This window comes from Artibeus jamaicensis, unplaced genomic scaffold (genome assembly GCF_021234435.1).
Source record: "Artibeus jamaicensis isolate MK-2021 breed Jamaican fruit bat unplaced genomic scaffold, CSHL_Jam_final scaffold_461, whole genome shotgun sequence".
Lineage (NCBI taxonomy): Eukaryota > Metazoa > Chordata > Mammalia > Chiroptera > Phyllostomidae > Artibeus > Artibeus jamaicensis.
The window spans coordinates 10,038,079-10,054,462 of NW_026522045.1; the positions used below are offsets into that span (position 1 = coordinate 10,038,079).

At 34.9% G+C, this 16,384-nt stretch overlaps 1 protein-coding gene across 3 annotated transcripts in view; it reads left to right on the top strand.

The window, feature by feature from the left end:
• Positions 1–16,384, top strand: part of COL4A5 (collagen type IV alpha 5 chain) — a 293,639-nt gene that overhangs the window by 214,901 nt on the left and 62,354 nt on the right. For all 3 annotated transcript variants that reach the window (XM_053657521.1, XM_037167116.2, XM_053657520.1), the window contains one exon: positions 11,375–11,488. In XM_053657521.1, the coding sequence (XP_053513496.1) occupies positions 11,375–11,488 (114 nt within the window). The remainder of the gene's footprint in view (positions 1–11,374; positions 11,489–16,384) is intronic.

Below are 16,384 nucleotides of genomic sequence, written 5' to 3' on the forward strand. Positions count from 1 at the left end.
AAATCTGTGGGGTTTGTGGCAGCAAGAGAAACCCCCAGCCTCACAGGAGAGTTTGTTGGAAAGACCCCAGGGTCCTAAAATGTACACAAACCCATCCACCTGTGAATCAGCACCTGAAAGGGTATAATTTGCTTGTGAGAAGTGAGGAAAGTGATGTAAAGTGGGATGAGAGTCAAATAGGTGGCATTGCTCCTTCTCTGACCCCTCCCCCACAGAGAGTACCACAATGCAACAAACAGGGTTGCCTCACCATGGCAAATACCTAAGTTTTCACCCCTTGCCATGTAACAGGTGCACCAAGGCAAAAAAAATTATGGCCCAAATGAAAGAACAGATTAAAACTCCAGAAAAAGAACTAAGCAATGAAGAGATAGACAACCTATCTGATGCACATTTCAAAGCACTTTTAGTGAGGATGCTCACAGATTTGATTGAGCTTGGTCACAAAATGAAAAAAGAAATGAAGGCTATACAAAGTCTAAAGGAAAACATACAGGGAACCAACAGTAAAGGGAAGGAAACTGGGACTCCAATCTACAATTTGGAGCAAAAAAAGAAATCAACATCCAACTGGAACAGAATAAAGAGACAAGAATTCAAAAAAAATGAGGAAAGGCTTAGGAACCTCTGGGACAACTTCAAATGCACCAACATTCAAATCATGAGTACCAGAAGAATAGGAAGAACAAGAACTTGAAGTTATTTGAAAAAGTAATGAAGGAGAACTTCCCCAATCTGGCAAAGGAAATAGACTTCCAGGAAGTCAAGGAAGCCCAGAGAGTCCCAAAGAAATTGGACAAAAGGAGGAACACACCAAGACACATCATCATTAAGTTACCCAAGATTAAAGAGAAGGAGAGAATCTTAAAAGGAGCAAGAGAAAAGGAGAGTGTTACCTACAAGGAGTTCCCATAAGAGTATTGGATTGCTCCAAAGAAACCTTACAGGCAAGAAGGGGTTGGAAAAAAGTATTCAAAGTCATGAAAGGCGAGGTACTACATCCAAGATTACTCTATCCAACAAAGCTATCATTTGAAATGGAAGGACAGATAAACGTGCTTCCTAGATAAGGTCAAGTTCAAAGAGTTCAGCATCACCAAGCCCTTATTATATAAAATGGAAAAAACACTTATCTAAGAAATAGAATCTGTGAACAGTAAAATGACAACAAACTCACAACTGTCAACAACCGAACCTAAAAAACAAAAGTAATCTCAGGAAACAACTAGAACAGGAACAGCTTCACAGAAATGGAGATCACATGGAAAATTATTAGTGGGGAGGGGGACAATGGGTGGAAAAGTTACAGGCAATAAGTAAAATAGGTAGATACAAAATAGACAGGGGGAGGTTAAGAATAGTATAGGAAATGGAGAAGCTAAAGAAGTTATGTGTACAGCCCCTGGACATGAACTGTGGTAGGTGAATGCTGTAGGGTAAAGATGGCAGTGCAGGGAGGAGGGGGATAAAGGAAAGAAAAAAATTGGGACAACTGTAATAGCAAAATCAATAAATTGATTAAAAATAATACTTAAAAATAAATTTAACCAAGAATGTAAAAGACTTGTATTTTAAAAAGTTGTAAGACACTGAAGAAACTGAAGAATATATAATAAATGGAAGCATATACTGTGCTCATGGATAGGAAGAATTAACATCATTAAAATGTCTATACTATCTAAAAAAATAAAGAGTAAGACAATTAGAACTGGAGTTGTGAGAAAATGGGAGACAGATCCAGAAAGAAGACAGAAGGTGAACAGCTGCAACAAATTTCACTTTGCTGTCCTTCAGAACTTGCAGGTTTCTTTTTATTTATCATCTCTCTACTTCTTTAGTTTTTTATTTGTTTGTTTTTATTGATTGACTTATTTTTTAGTTTCCCTTTTATACTCCATTTTAATTTTTCTTCTTTCATTTCACTCATATTCCAAATAACACACTACCATTGGTCTTTTAATTTTTATTCTTTTTATTCAGATTATATACTAGTTATCATACTATTGTTTTTCCAAATGCAACACAGCACCCTTCCCTGGTCTTAATCCATTTTACCATCTTCCTGAGCATTATTACTATTGTGGTTAACTTTATTTTTTCTCACACTATGCCAAGTTTCTATCCCTTACTTTCACTATTTCTCCTCCATCTAATCTCATATAAGTGCTCTTCTTTCTCAAGTGAGCTCACATTCTTTCTTCCTTCTAATAAGAGTCTTATTTATTTTTCACCTTTTATAAACAGTGGCTAGTCGGGTGAAATATCACAGTTATTTCTGTACTTCTCCAAAGGAACTCACATTTGTTCACTACTGGTTTGTACTTTAAATTCCATAGAATACTCTCCCACTTTCTTACTCTATTTAGCCTTTGCCCCTGATCATTTGAGTGAAGAATTTTATTTCATTGTTTTCTCTGTCCCTTTTTTCTTTTTTTACCATCACTCAGCCTGTGCTTTGCTCCTTACTCTCATTAGTTTGCTTCCCCCATCCTCTCAAAATCATTTTCTTTACTATATACATCTCATATTCACTTTATGCTTTTCTACAATATTCTTATTCCCATTCCACCTTTATTAAACATCATTTAGCTATCATTGCTATCAAGCTGCTGGGGTTTTTCTGCACTTTTGCTTCCATTTGTCCACTATCTTTTCAATTTTACTTCAGACCTTATCATATACCCGTCCCTCTTCTTACCCCATTGTTTTCATTGCCCTTCTGAGCTTTACTTACATTGTAAGTTTTTCCCCTCTTCCTTTCTTTGCCTCAGCTCTATCATAATTCTTACCAATTCTTCCTCTTACCACACAACATTTCCCCTCTTTTAGTCACCCCATATTTCTTTTGTCATATCTTATAATATCCTCAATTTCTCTTCAACTTAATTAATATTAGTTCAGTTATAGTTGATACTGCTGATGTGGTAGGCAGTTTCTTTTTGCTGGAGTAGATTTGGTTGTCTGGTAATACTGCTTTGTTACAACTGTACAACAGCATACAAGACAAGGTGGGAGTTATGAATAACAGTAAACCGCTGGAGGGGAAAACCCACCAACCAAGGAGCCACCAACAGGTAAAACCCAAATACAACAAGAGAGCCTGATACCTAATACCAAACTGTATTACAAGGCCACTGTAATCAAAACAGCCTGGTACTGGCATAAGAACAGACATATGATCAATGGAACAGAATACAGAGCCTAGAAATAAATTCATGTCTCTATGGTTAGTTAGTATTTGACAAAGGTATAAAAGCATAAAATTGAATAATCATAGCCTCTTCAACAAAATAGTGTTAGTATATCTTCACAGCTACTTGCAAAAAATGAAACTCAACCTCCATCTTACACCATACATGAAAATAAATTCAAGATGCATAAAACACTTAACTATAGTTATGATGCCATAAAAGTCCTAGAGAAGAACATAAGCAGGAAAATCTCAGAATATTCCATGCAGCAATATTTTCACCAATATGTCCCCTAGAGCAAGGGGCATAAAGGAAGGAATAAACAAATGGGTCTTCATGAAAACAGCTTCTACATGGCTAAAGAAAACATCAGCAAAATGAAAAGGAAATCAACCATGTAGGAAAATATACTTGACAATGATACGTCAGACAAGGGTATGATCTCCCAAATGTATGAAGAACTCACACAACTCCACTCCAGGAAGACAAACATTCCAGGTAAAAATGATCAAAGGACCTAAACAGACACTTCTCCAAGGACATACAGAGGGTCCAGAGGCATATGAAAGGATACTGAGCATCACTAGCCATCAGAGAGATGCAAATTAAAACCACAGTGAGATACCTCTTCACACAGGTAAGAATGGCCACTATGATTAAATCAACAAACAACAAGTGCTGGTGACGTTGTGGGTAAAAGGGGACTCTTGTGTACTGTTGGCGGGAATGCAGGCTGGTACAGCCACTGTGGAAAACAGTATGGAATTTCCTCAGAAAATTAAAATTGGAGTTGCCTTTTGACCCAGCAATTCCACCACTGGGATTATACCCTAAGAATCCTGAAACACCAATTCAAAGGACCCTATGCACCTCAATATTCATAGCAGCACTTTTTATAATAGCCAAGTTCTGGAAGCAACCTAAGTGCATATCAGTAAATGAATGGATCAAAAAACTATGGTATATTATCGCTGATGAACATAAGATGCTAAAATCCTCAACAAAATATTGGCAAATCACATCCAACAATACATCAAAAAGATCATACACCATGACCAAGTGGGATTCATCCCAGGAATGCAAGGATGGTTCAATATTCACAAATCAGTAAATGTAATACATCACATAAACAAAAGCAAAGATAAAACCATATGATCATATCAATACACATGGGAAAAGCTTTTGATAAGGTACAACACCCATTTATGATAAAAACACTCAGCAAACTGGGAACAGAGGGAGCATTCCTCAATATAATAAAGGCCATATATGAGAGACCTATAGCCAACATCATACTCAATGGCCAAAGATTAAGATCTTTTCCACAAAGATCAGGAACAAGACAAGGTTGTCCACTTTCACCACTTCTATTCAATAGAGTATTGGAAGTTTTAGCCACAGCAATCAGACAAGAAAAGGAAATAAAAGGCATCCAAATCGGAAAGGAGGAAACAAAACTGTCATTGTTTGCAGACCACATGATAGTGTACATGGAAAATCCTATAGACTCTACCAAAAAACTGCTCAAAATAATTAATGAATTTGGCAAAACAGTGGGTTAAAAAGTCAATATCCAGAAATCAAAGGCATTTTTGTATACCAACAATGAATCAGCAGAAGCAAAAATCAAGAAAAAAATCCCATCCGATATATATAGCAAAAAGAAAAATAAAATATCTGGGAATAAACCCAAACAAGGAGGTAAAAGACCTGTATGCAGAAAACTACACAGCCCTGAAAAAAGAAATCAAGGAAGACACAAACAAATGGAAACATATACCTGTTCATGGATTGGAAGAATTAACATCATCAAAATATCCATACTACCCAAAGCAACTTACAGATTCAATGCAATACCTATTAAAGTACCAATGGCATATTCCACAGACATAGAACAAACACTTCAAAAATTTATATGGAACCATAAACGACCCCAAACAGCAGCCACAATTTTGAGAAAGAAGAACAAAGTAGGAGGGATCACAATACCTGATATCAAGCTGTATTACAAGACCACTGTAATCAAAATAGCCTGGTACTGGTATAAAAACAGGCACATAGACGAATGGAACAGAACAGAGAGCCCAGAAATCAACCCAACTCTCTACAGTCAATTAATATTTAACAAAGGGGGCAGTAACATAATATGGAGTAAAGATAGCCTCTTCAACAAATGATGTTGGGAGAACTGGACAGCTACGTGCAAAAAAATGAAATTTGACCACTGACTTACACCATACACCAAAATAAATTTAAGGTGGATAAAAGACTTAAATATAAGCCATGACACCATTAAAGTCCTAGAAGAGAACATTGGCAGAAAAATCTCAGATATTTCACACAGCAACATTTTTACTGATATGTTTCCTACAGTAAGGAATATGAAGGAAAGAATAAACAAATGGGATCTCATCAAAATAAAAAGCTTCTGTGTGGCTAAAGAAAACAGTAACAAAATAAAAAGACAACCAACTGTATGGGAAAACATATTTGCCAATGATATCTCAGACAAGGGTTTAATCTCCAAAATATACAAAGAACTCACACGACTTCACTCTAAGAAGACATCTAACCCAATTAAAAAATGGGAAAAGGACTTGAACACACACTTCTTCAAGGAGAACATACAGAGGATACAGAGACACATGAAAACATGCTCAATATCGCTAGCTATCAGAGAGATGCAAATTAAAACCACAATGAGATACCACTTTAAACCAGTCAGAACGGCTATCATAAGCATAGCAACAAACAACAAATGTTGGAGGGGTTGTGGGGAGAAGGGGACCCAAGTTCACTACTGGTGGGATTGCAGACTGGTACAACCACTATGGATAGCAGTATGGAATTTTCTCAGAAACCTAAAAATGGACCTGCCTTTTGACCCAGCAATTCACTGCTAGGAGTATATCCTAAGAACCCTAAAACACCAATTTCAAAGAACCTATGCACCACAATGTTCATAGCAGCACAATTTACAATAGCAAAGGGTTGGAAGCAGCCTAGGCGCCCATCAGTAAATGAATGGATCAAAAAATTGTGGTACATATACACAATGGGATTCTCTGCAGCAGAGAGAAAGGAGCTCCTACCCTTTGCAACAACATGGATGGAACTGGAAAGCATTATGCTGAGTGAAATAAGCTAGGTGTTGAAAGACAAATACCATATGATCTCACCTTTAACAGGAAGCTAAACAACAAAACAAACAAGCAAGCAAAACAAAGACACTGAAATAGAGAACAGGGGGACAGTGACCAGAGGGGAGAGGGGAGGGAATTTCAGGGGAAAAAGGGGAGGGATTGAGGAACTAGTATAAAGGACACATGGACGACAGCTAAGGGGGATAGAAATGGGAGGGAGGAGGGGAGCACCGGGGAGGTGGGCTGGGAAGGGAGTAAAAGGCAGAAAACTGTACTTGAAAAATAATTTAAAAAAAAAACTATGGTACATTTACACAGTGGAATGCTACACAGCAGAAAGAAAGGAGCTCCTGCCCTTTGCAACAGCATGAATGAAATTGGAAAGCATTATGCTAAGGGAAATAAATAAGCCAGGTGGTGAAAGACAAACACCGTATGATCTCACTTATAAGTGGAATATAATCAACAAACCAGATAAGCAAGCAAAATATATCCAAAGACATGGAGATAAAGAATAAGCTGACAACAGCCAGAGGGGAGAGGAGAGGGGGATTGTGGAGGAAGGTAGGTGAAGGGTTTTCAAGGAACATGTATAAGAACCCATAGACAAAGCCAAAGGGGTGTAGGATTGAGGGTGTGAGTTGGGGTGGGTGGGTCGGGAGAGAGTACTGGGGGGAAAATGGAGGCAACCGTACTTGAACAGCAATAAAAAAACAATATTCAGTATATATATATATATATATATATATATATATATATATATAAAATCTAAAATTTATTTTAATTATGACTTTGTGAACCAGTAGTGGAACAGACAAGTAGATCAGTAGAATAAAATGCAGAAATATACTGATGTATATACAGAGACTTGATGTTTAATAGAAATATCATCTTTGGTCAATAGGGAAAGAATAGATTGTTCAGAAGTTGGTAATTAAGTAATCTCCACTAAATAAATCCCAAATGTACAATGTATAAAAAGGAATTACAATAGTAAATAATAATGAACTAACAAGCAAAACACAGACAGACTTTTAGATAGGGAGCAGGCTGACAGATATAAGAGGTTTTGGCTGGGGAATAGAGGAATTGAGCCAAAAAGAAAAAGGACTGATGGACATGGACAAAAGGGTGGTCATTGTAGGGGTAGAAAGGGCGGGTAGTGTTGGAAGAAAGTACAAGGAGGATAAATGGTAATGGAAATAAAATACAATAAATAATGAGGAAAATAATTTTTTAAAAAAAATTATGAGCAAATGAGGGAAACCAGGAAAGATTCATTTTTGTGACACATTAAGATTATAAAATTTTGGCAATTCCTTTTAATAAAGGAATATAAAATACAAGATAGAAAATTGGAGTATTTTAAAGCCCAATATCAGGTGGTGTTCAATCCAAATAGATGTTTGAAGACTATTCAACTATCATGGGCATAGTCTTCATGTAGAAGTATATAAGGATAAGATATACAGTATTTTAGCAGGGCAATGTCAGGAATATCTCTTCAGCCTCACTCTTCAACTTTGACATTTATAGAACATTCCATACAAAAAGAGCAGACAACATATTCTTTCTGAGTGCAAATGTAACATTCACCATGATGGACCACAATTGGGCCAATTAAACAAACTTTGGACAATTAAAAACATTGAAATGAGACAGTAGAGTCTCTTTCTGTTACCATATTTAACCAGAAATCGGTAATAGAAAGCTATCTGAAAAAAACCCTGACATATTTAGAAAATAACCAAAATACTTCTAAATAATCCATTAACCAAAAGGAATAACTAGAAAGTTTTTTTAAATATTTTTTTCCATTACCATTTACCCACTTTAAGCCCCCTACCACCGGCAATCACCAAACTGTTTTTCACATCAATGAGTCTTTTTTCCTTTTTACTAGATTCCACCACTTCCTAATGCCCTGAGAGGTGTCACCCTGATCTCCATCTATGAGTGTTTCTCTATCTTGCCTGTTAGTTCATTTTCTTATTAGATTCCACATATGAATGAAATCATATTGTATTTGTCTTTCTCTGACTGGCTTACTTTCACTTAGCATAATGTTCTGAAGGTCCATTCATGTTGTCACAAAGGTTAAAATTTCTTCTTTTTGACAGCAGAATAACATTTTATTGTGTAAATGTCCCATAGTTGTTTAACCCAATCATCTATTAATGGACATTTGGGCTGCTTCCATGTCTTGGCAATTGTTGAAAATGTATCGGTGAATATTGGGGTGCTTACGCTTTTTCAAATTAGTGTTTTGGGTTTCTTCAGATATATTCCCAGGAATGGGATCACTGGGTCAAAAGGCAGATCCAGTTTCAATTTTTGAGTTATCTTCATATTCCACAAAAAATGCAAAAGTGTTTCCTTTCCTCTACATCCTCACCAGTACTCGCTGTTTGTTGATTTACTGATGATAGCCATTCTGACAAGTGTGAGATGGTATCTCACTGTGGTTTTAATTTGCATTTCTCTGATGATTAGTGACATTTAGCATCTTTTCATATGTCTGTTGGCCTTCCGTATGACTTATTTGCAGAAGTGTCTATTCAGGTCCTTTACCCATTTTTTACTTGGATTGTTTTTGTGGTATTGAGTTTATAAGTGTTATATAAATTTTGGATATTATTGTCATGTGTATTGTTGAATATGTTCTCCTATCCCATGGGTTGTATTTTTATTTTGTTCATGATTTCCTTTGCTGCACGTTTAGTTTCATGTCCTATTTATTTATTATTTATTTTGTTGCCCTTGTCTGAGGAGACATATCAGATAAATTCTTGCTACATGCAATGTCTGAGACTTTACTGCCTATGTTTTTTTCTAGGATTTTTATGGTTTTAGGGTCTAACATTTAAGTCTTTAATCCATTTTGAATTTATTCTTGTGTGTGGTGTAAGAAGGTAGTTTAGTTTCATTTTTTCTTCATGTATCTGTCCAAATTTTCCAACACCAATTATTGAATAAGGCATCTTTAGCCCATTGTATATGATTACTTTCTCTATCAAATATTAATTGACTATAAAGGTGTGGGTTTGTTTCTGGACTCTATTCTGTTCCATTGATCCATGTGTATTTTTATGCTAGGACTATGCTGTTTTGATTACTATGGCCTTATAGTTTGATATTAGGTAGTGTTATTTCTCCAACTTTGTTCTTTCTCAGGATTGCTGTTGCTATGGAAGGCCTTTTGTGAATCCATATATTTTGAAATATTTGTTCTAGTCCTGTGAAATATATCATTGGAATTTTTATAGGAATTGTATTGAATATATACATTGCTTGGGGTTGCATTGACATTTTAATGATATTAATTCTTCTTATCCATGAACATGGTATGCACTTCCACTTATTTGTATCTTCTTCAATATCTTCCTTCAGTGTTTTATAAGTTTCCAAGTACAGGTCTTTCACATCCTTAGTTAAATTTATTGTTAGTATTTTGCATGTATTCTTTTTGAAGCAATGATGAATTTGATTGTTTTCTTAATTTCCCTTTGTAATAGTTTATTATTGGCATATAAAATAGAAAGTATTTTGAATTTAATGAAAACAAAACAAAATTTGTAGAATGCAGATAAAGAAGTGGTTAGAAAAAATTCATTTATGGAAATCTTTATTAGAAAAGAGAACAATCTCAAATAAGTTATTTAATTTTTCCCCTAAGAAGGTAGACAAGAAAAGCCAACTATAATAACTATAAGAGCAGATAAAAATGCAATTGATAATTGAAAAACAATAGAAAAACTTTATGAGATTCTCTGAAAAGATCAATAGAACAGATGCATCTTTAGTGAGGCCAACCAAGAAAAAAGATGAGAAACATTACCAATATTAGGAATGAAAAAAGGACCATTATTACATACCGTACATACATTAAAGGAATGATAAGGCACTATGACAAACAACTATATGCTCATATATTTGACCCCTTAGATGAAGTAGATGAATTTCTTTTTTTTTAAATTTTATTTATTTATCTTTAGAGGGGAAGGGAAGGAGAGAGGGAGAGAAACGTCAATGTATGGTTGCCCTTTGCACATCCCCTGCTGGGAACTGGCCTGCAGGGAACCAGCCTGCAACCCAGGCATGTGCCCTGACTGGGAATTAAACCTCGATTGTCTGGTTTGCAGGCCCGAGCTCAATCCACTGAGCTACACCAGCCAGGGCAGATGAATTTCTTGAATGGTACAAACTACTGGAGCTCACTGAAGAAGAAAGACATAATGCAGACATTTCTTAAAGTAATTGAGTTTCTATTTAAAATTCTCCCAATAATGAAATACTATGAGGATGTAGAAAAGAGGATTTTACCCTTTGCAATAGCATGGATGGACCTGGAGAACATTATGCTAAGTGAAATAAACCAGTCAGAGAAAGACAAATACTATATGATTTCAGTCATATGTGGAATCTAATGAAGAATCTGAACTAACAAGCAAAATAGAGGTAGATTCATAGATAGAGAGCAGGATGACAGCTCTGGGGGCAGGTTAGGGGGTGGAAGGATCAAGCAGAAAGGAAAAAGGACTCATGGATAGACAACAGTGTGGGATTGTGGGAGGGAGAGGGTATAAGGGTGATAAATGGTAATGAGAAAAAATACGATAAAAATAAATAATGAAACAATTTTCCCAATAAAGAAAACTACAGGTTCATTTGGAATTCCTGATAAATTCTAACAAAAATTTAAAGAAGCAACAGCACTAGTTTCACACTATTTCTTTTTCAAAGTAGAAGGGAATGGTTTGCTTACCAATCATTGTATGAGGTCAGCATTACCCTAATATCAAAAGAAGGCAAAGAAATTATAAGGAAAAACAAAAACTATAGATCAATGTCTCTCGTGAACATGGATGTAAATATCCTCATGGAAATATTAGCAAATCAAATGCAACAATAGGGCTCCACAATTTGATTTTTATCAAAGTTGCAAGGGTGATTCCAATATAAAAATAAGTATATTCTATAAAGGATGTCAAATCAATTGGACATCTATATGCAAAATAAATCTATATTTATTTCTTAAAGGTGACATTGGACCAAATGGACAACCTGGACCAATGGGACCTCCTGGGCTACCAGGAATAGGTGTTCAGGGAGCACCAGGGCCACCAGGGATTCCTGGACCAGCAGGCCCACCTGGTAAGATTGGAGTAAATGTATATTTTGTAGTAGCACTCACTGTATAGATATTGTTCAGCTCATCAATAAAGTGTAATATATGTAACAGTCTTCCAGAAAAGAAATTTGAGAGGTAATATGTCTACTTGTATACTTAATCTCTGATATTTCCCCTCTCTGTGCATTTAAAATTGGTCTATTAACAATCATGTAATTTCATAATTGTAGTATACTGTCAGAGCATATAATCATTATGCTAGTCATTGGCCTGGAATCACAGACCTAAGAATGTCTAGTGATGATTATTTCAGTCCTGAGTAGCTACATATACAGCATTAATAGACCTTTGTCTATGGGAACTCTTTAACATTTGTTAACATATAAAACTAGGTACCATTTTGTTAAAAATATTTTTTGGCATTCTCATTTTTAAATAAAATGAGTTGAATTTTTTCCTCTTATGGTCCTAAATCAGCAATCACTTCTCAACTGATAAGCACTCTAAACTTTTCTTACATGGATATGCAAAACCTTTTGTCATCTTGTAACCTACTAGAGAAACATATGGTTCCTCTACATTTATGTGAGAGTTTGCTTACTCAAGGTTGTAGATTCTGAGCCATCTATTAATGTGAATTATTTTTATCTTAATCCAGACAGGCACAGTCAGGCCCACTCTTGAGCCAACATTGTTATTGGAAAGCACTGCAATAACTCATAAAATTAAAACAAATATCGAACATTTAATCACTCCTTATTAGCTTGAACACATCAGATGACTTAAACACACAGTTATGATGTAGACACATTGAGTTTGAACAAAGGAAATATATTTTCTGACCCTAAATGTCAGTAGGTATTTTGTTAGTTATTATGCTAAAAATGTAGGAACACCAATTAACAATATAAAACAAACCTTGGAAAGTAAAGTTTACTATTGTTTATGTTCTATTTAAAAAATTATTTTATGGCACATTGTACCTTTTTTTATAGCCCCTAACATGTCACAACTAATTTTAAAATGAGAAAATTTACAGTGTTACTTTGAAGCAGGTTGTTAGAAAGTAGCTGCTCCAACACTCAAGAAATAAAGACATTCTAACTAGCGTACAGAAGGATGGTGAGAAAAACAATTTTTTGGGTTTGTCCATTATAGTCTTCTGCAGTTCCACAACAATGGCTAAAATGAATTTATAATTTCTTGTGCTTTGTCATTTCTTTTTAAAAATATTTATTAAATGTATTGGGATAATGTGTAATAAAATTATATAGGTTTCAAGTGTATAATTCTCTAATATGTCATCTGTATATTGCATTGTATATTTACCACCCTTAAGTCAAATCACCTTCCAACACTGTATATTTGGTCCCTTTTACCCTCTTCTATGTCTCCCTATTCCCTTACCTCTGGTAACTACCATAGTAGTATCTGTCTCTATGAGGACTTTTTATTTGTTTATTTGTGGTTTTAAATTTTCTGTCCCACAGATGAGTGAAATCAGATGGTTCTTGATATTTCTTTTATTTTCCCACATTGCATGAGGTTTTGAAAGCATTTTTTAATTTATTTTGTATTTTAAATTGCTTATGTTATTACAGTTGTCCTGAATTTTCCCCTTTGCCCCTTCCACCCAGCCTACACCTTTAGCCCACCCTCAATTAGTTGTTGTCCATGTCCATGTGTCATTCATACATATTCTTTAACTAGTCCCCTTCCTTTTCTTCCACCATTTCCCCCTCCTTCCCTTCCTACAACTATCAGTCTGTTACATGTTTCCATGTCTCTGATTCTGTTTTTCTCATTAGTTTATTTTGTTCATTAGATTACAGTTATAAGTCAGGTCATATGGTATTGGCCTTTCTGAAACACCAATTTAAAAGAACTTATGGCCCTGGCTGGTGTAGCTCAGTGGATTGAGCACGGGCCTGCAAACCAGACAATTGAGGTTCGATTCCCAGTCAGGGCACATACTGGGGTTGCAGGCTGGTTCCCTGCAGGCCAGTTCCCAGCAGGGGATGCACGAAAGGCAACCACACATTGATGTTTCTCTCCTTCCCTTCCCCCTCTAAAGATAAATAAATAAAATCTTTAAAAAAATAAATAATAAAAGAACTTATGCACCCCTATGTTCATGCTAGTCACAATAGCTAAGTGTTGGAAACATCCCAAGTGCCCATCACTAGATGAGTGGATTTGAAAACTGTGGTACATTTACACAATGGAATACTGTGCAACAGAAAGAAAGAAGGAACTCCTACCCTTCATGACAGCATGGATGAAACTGTAGAGTGTTATAATAGGTGAAATAAGTAAGGCAGTGAAAGACAAATACCATATAATCTCACATATAATAGGAATATAAGGAACAAAATAAACTAGTGAGCAAAATAGAACCAGAGTCATGGCAATAAAGAACAAACTGATAGTGACCAGAGGGGAGGAAGGAGAGGGATAATGGGGAAAAGAATTGGAAGGGTCAAGACAAGGAACATGCATAAAGGACCCATGGTATTGGACAACAGAATGGGGGCTGACTGATGAAGGGGTGGTGGACAGAGCAGGGAAGAGCAAGGGGGAAGAATTGGGACAACTGTAATTGAACAACAATAAAAAAACTACTTAGACTTTAAAAAAAAGAAGGAAGGAATTCCTACCTTTTTTGACTACATGGATGCAACTAGAGACTATTATGTTAAGTGCAATAAGCCTATCCACAAAAGACCACATGAAAGCAATTTTAATTATTCAATCACAGCTTAGCAACTATAAAAAGAGATCACTGTTAACACTAATCTGAACAAAATAAAAATACATTTATTCACACTTTTTCAAATTTAGCGAATATTCTACAGTGTTTCATTTATCTAATGTTCTCTCATTCTTTTTTAAACTAATGCCTATATGGATATATTGATTTATAAAGTCCAGGTAAGATGGGACAGGGAGAATATAATGGTGCTGAATTTACTCTCTTATGTGAATATAAGGGTGAGAAAAAGTAGGTTTCAAGTTGTGAGTATGTGAAACACAGTTTATTTTTGTATTATCATTTACTTATTATTTATTATATTTTTATTATTATTACTAACCTACTTTTGCCCACCACTGTATATACTTGTCATAGAGCTCAAGAATAGTGATAGTCATAGTTAAAACAAATATTATTCAACAAGTGAAGTTAACAACAACTAGAATGAAAATGTATTGAATTCATTCTTATTAATATAGAATGTTGCTAAGTCACAATTTTTTTTTGCCACAGGATAGGCCACATTTTATATTTGATACTAGCTATATATTTTCAACCTTTAAAGTAAATTTTATTAAATCAACAAAGCTGAATATTATCTTAACTGATTTCAAAAATATTATAATTTCTGTTTATCCATTTCAATAGCATGATGATCAGCAAGAGTATTACTAATATCTTGATAGCCCTGACTTATACTGCATGACTGAAATTCTTACTACCAATTATTTAATAAGAAGCTTATTTAATACACTTACTGTGTTTTATTTTGTAATATAGTAGTTAATGAAAAGTATATTGTCCTATCTCCAGTGTATATGTTTGCATTACGCTTTTCAGTCTTTTCTTTTGACTGATTTTCTATCATTTAATTATGTTTTACTATTTGTCATTCTCTATTTCAAGGCGGACTATGCAGTTTAAGGCATGTTTATAAATAAAGGACCTGTTGGATATCATCAGCTCCTCACTTGACAGCAGGGAAATAAAAGAAAAAAATGCCAAAGGAAAATAGCAAATTGCTTTTCCATCCCATGCAGAATTTGAAGTTTTTGATTCTTGTTATTTGACTTGGCCATTAGCTAAAAGATTACTGTTTTAATGAATCTTTCTAGTGGTCATTTATATATACTCAATTCCATATCCAAAAATTTATTACAATGCTTGCCCAGTCTCAGGACAAAGTATGTGGCTGAATAGCTCAAGTTCATCATGACGAATGTGAATCAAAGAAACTAAGATATATTAATGTCATTTTCATAAATGAATGAGAGTACATTACAGTGTTTAAACTTTCTTGGCTATAAAACCTCTGTGCAGTGTGTGTGTGTGTGTGTGTGTGTGTGTGTGTGTGTGTGTGTAAACTTCTCACAGGTAATACATGTTTTTGAAGTTTTTCTTTTTTTCCCATTAACTAGTTCCATTTGGCTACTAGTAAATTTAGAGTACCTATACAACCCTAATGTACTTAACTTCTATAGATATACCCATATAATTCCTGTAATTGTATAAGGAGATTCAGCAGAGTTTTTAATTTAACTGACTTTCTTCCTCCTGATTATGCCAGAATGACCATTCCTGGCAATATGCATAGAAAAGATCAAAGCTGTTAAGTGTATCGCATAATATTTTTTACTACTACTACTACTAATAATAATTGAAAGAGAGATATTTCTGTAGGTTATTTAACCATAGTCATCCACTAATAACTATTGACTTATCTATAACTATTGTGAAACAGTATAAAATCAAATTAATTTTTAAATTCTAACAAACCTTAGAAGCTTTAATTACAAAATGACTATTCAGTTTTTTTGAGGTGAAAAACAAATACCATATCATCTCACCTGTAAGTGGAACCTAATCAACAAAACAAACGAGCAATCAAAATATAACCAGAGACGTGGGAATAAAGAACAAGCTGACAGCAACCAGAGTAGGAAGGAGGAAAACAGGGGAAAGTAGGTGAAGGGTTGTCAGTCAAAATGTATAAAGGACTCATGAACAAAGAGACAAAGGAGTGGGAGGTGGGGTGGGTTGGGTGGGGTAGAATAATGGGGAGAAAATGGGGACAACTGTAATTGAACAAAAATTTTAAAAATGATTATTCATTGCAGTAAAAATCAGAGATAAGTAAAAGTGTAAAGCTGATCATTTTCAAAGACTT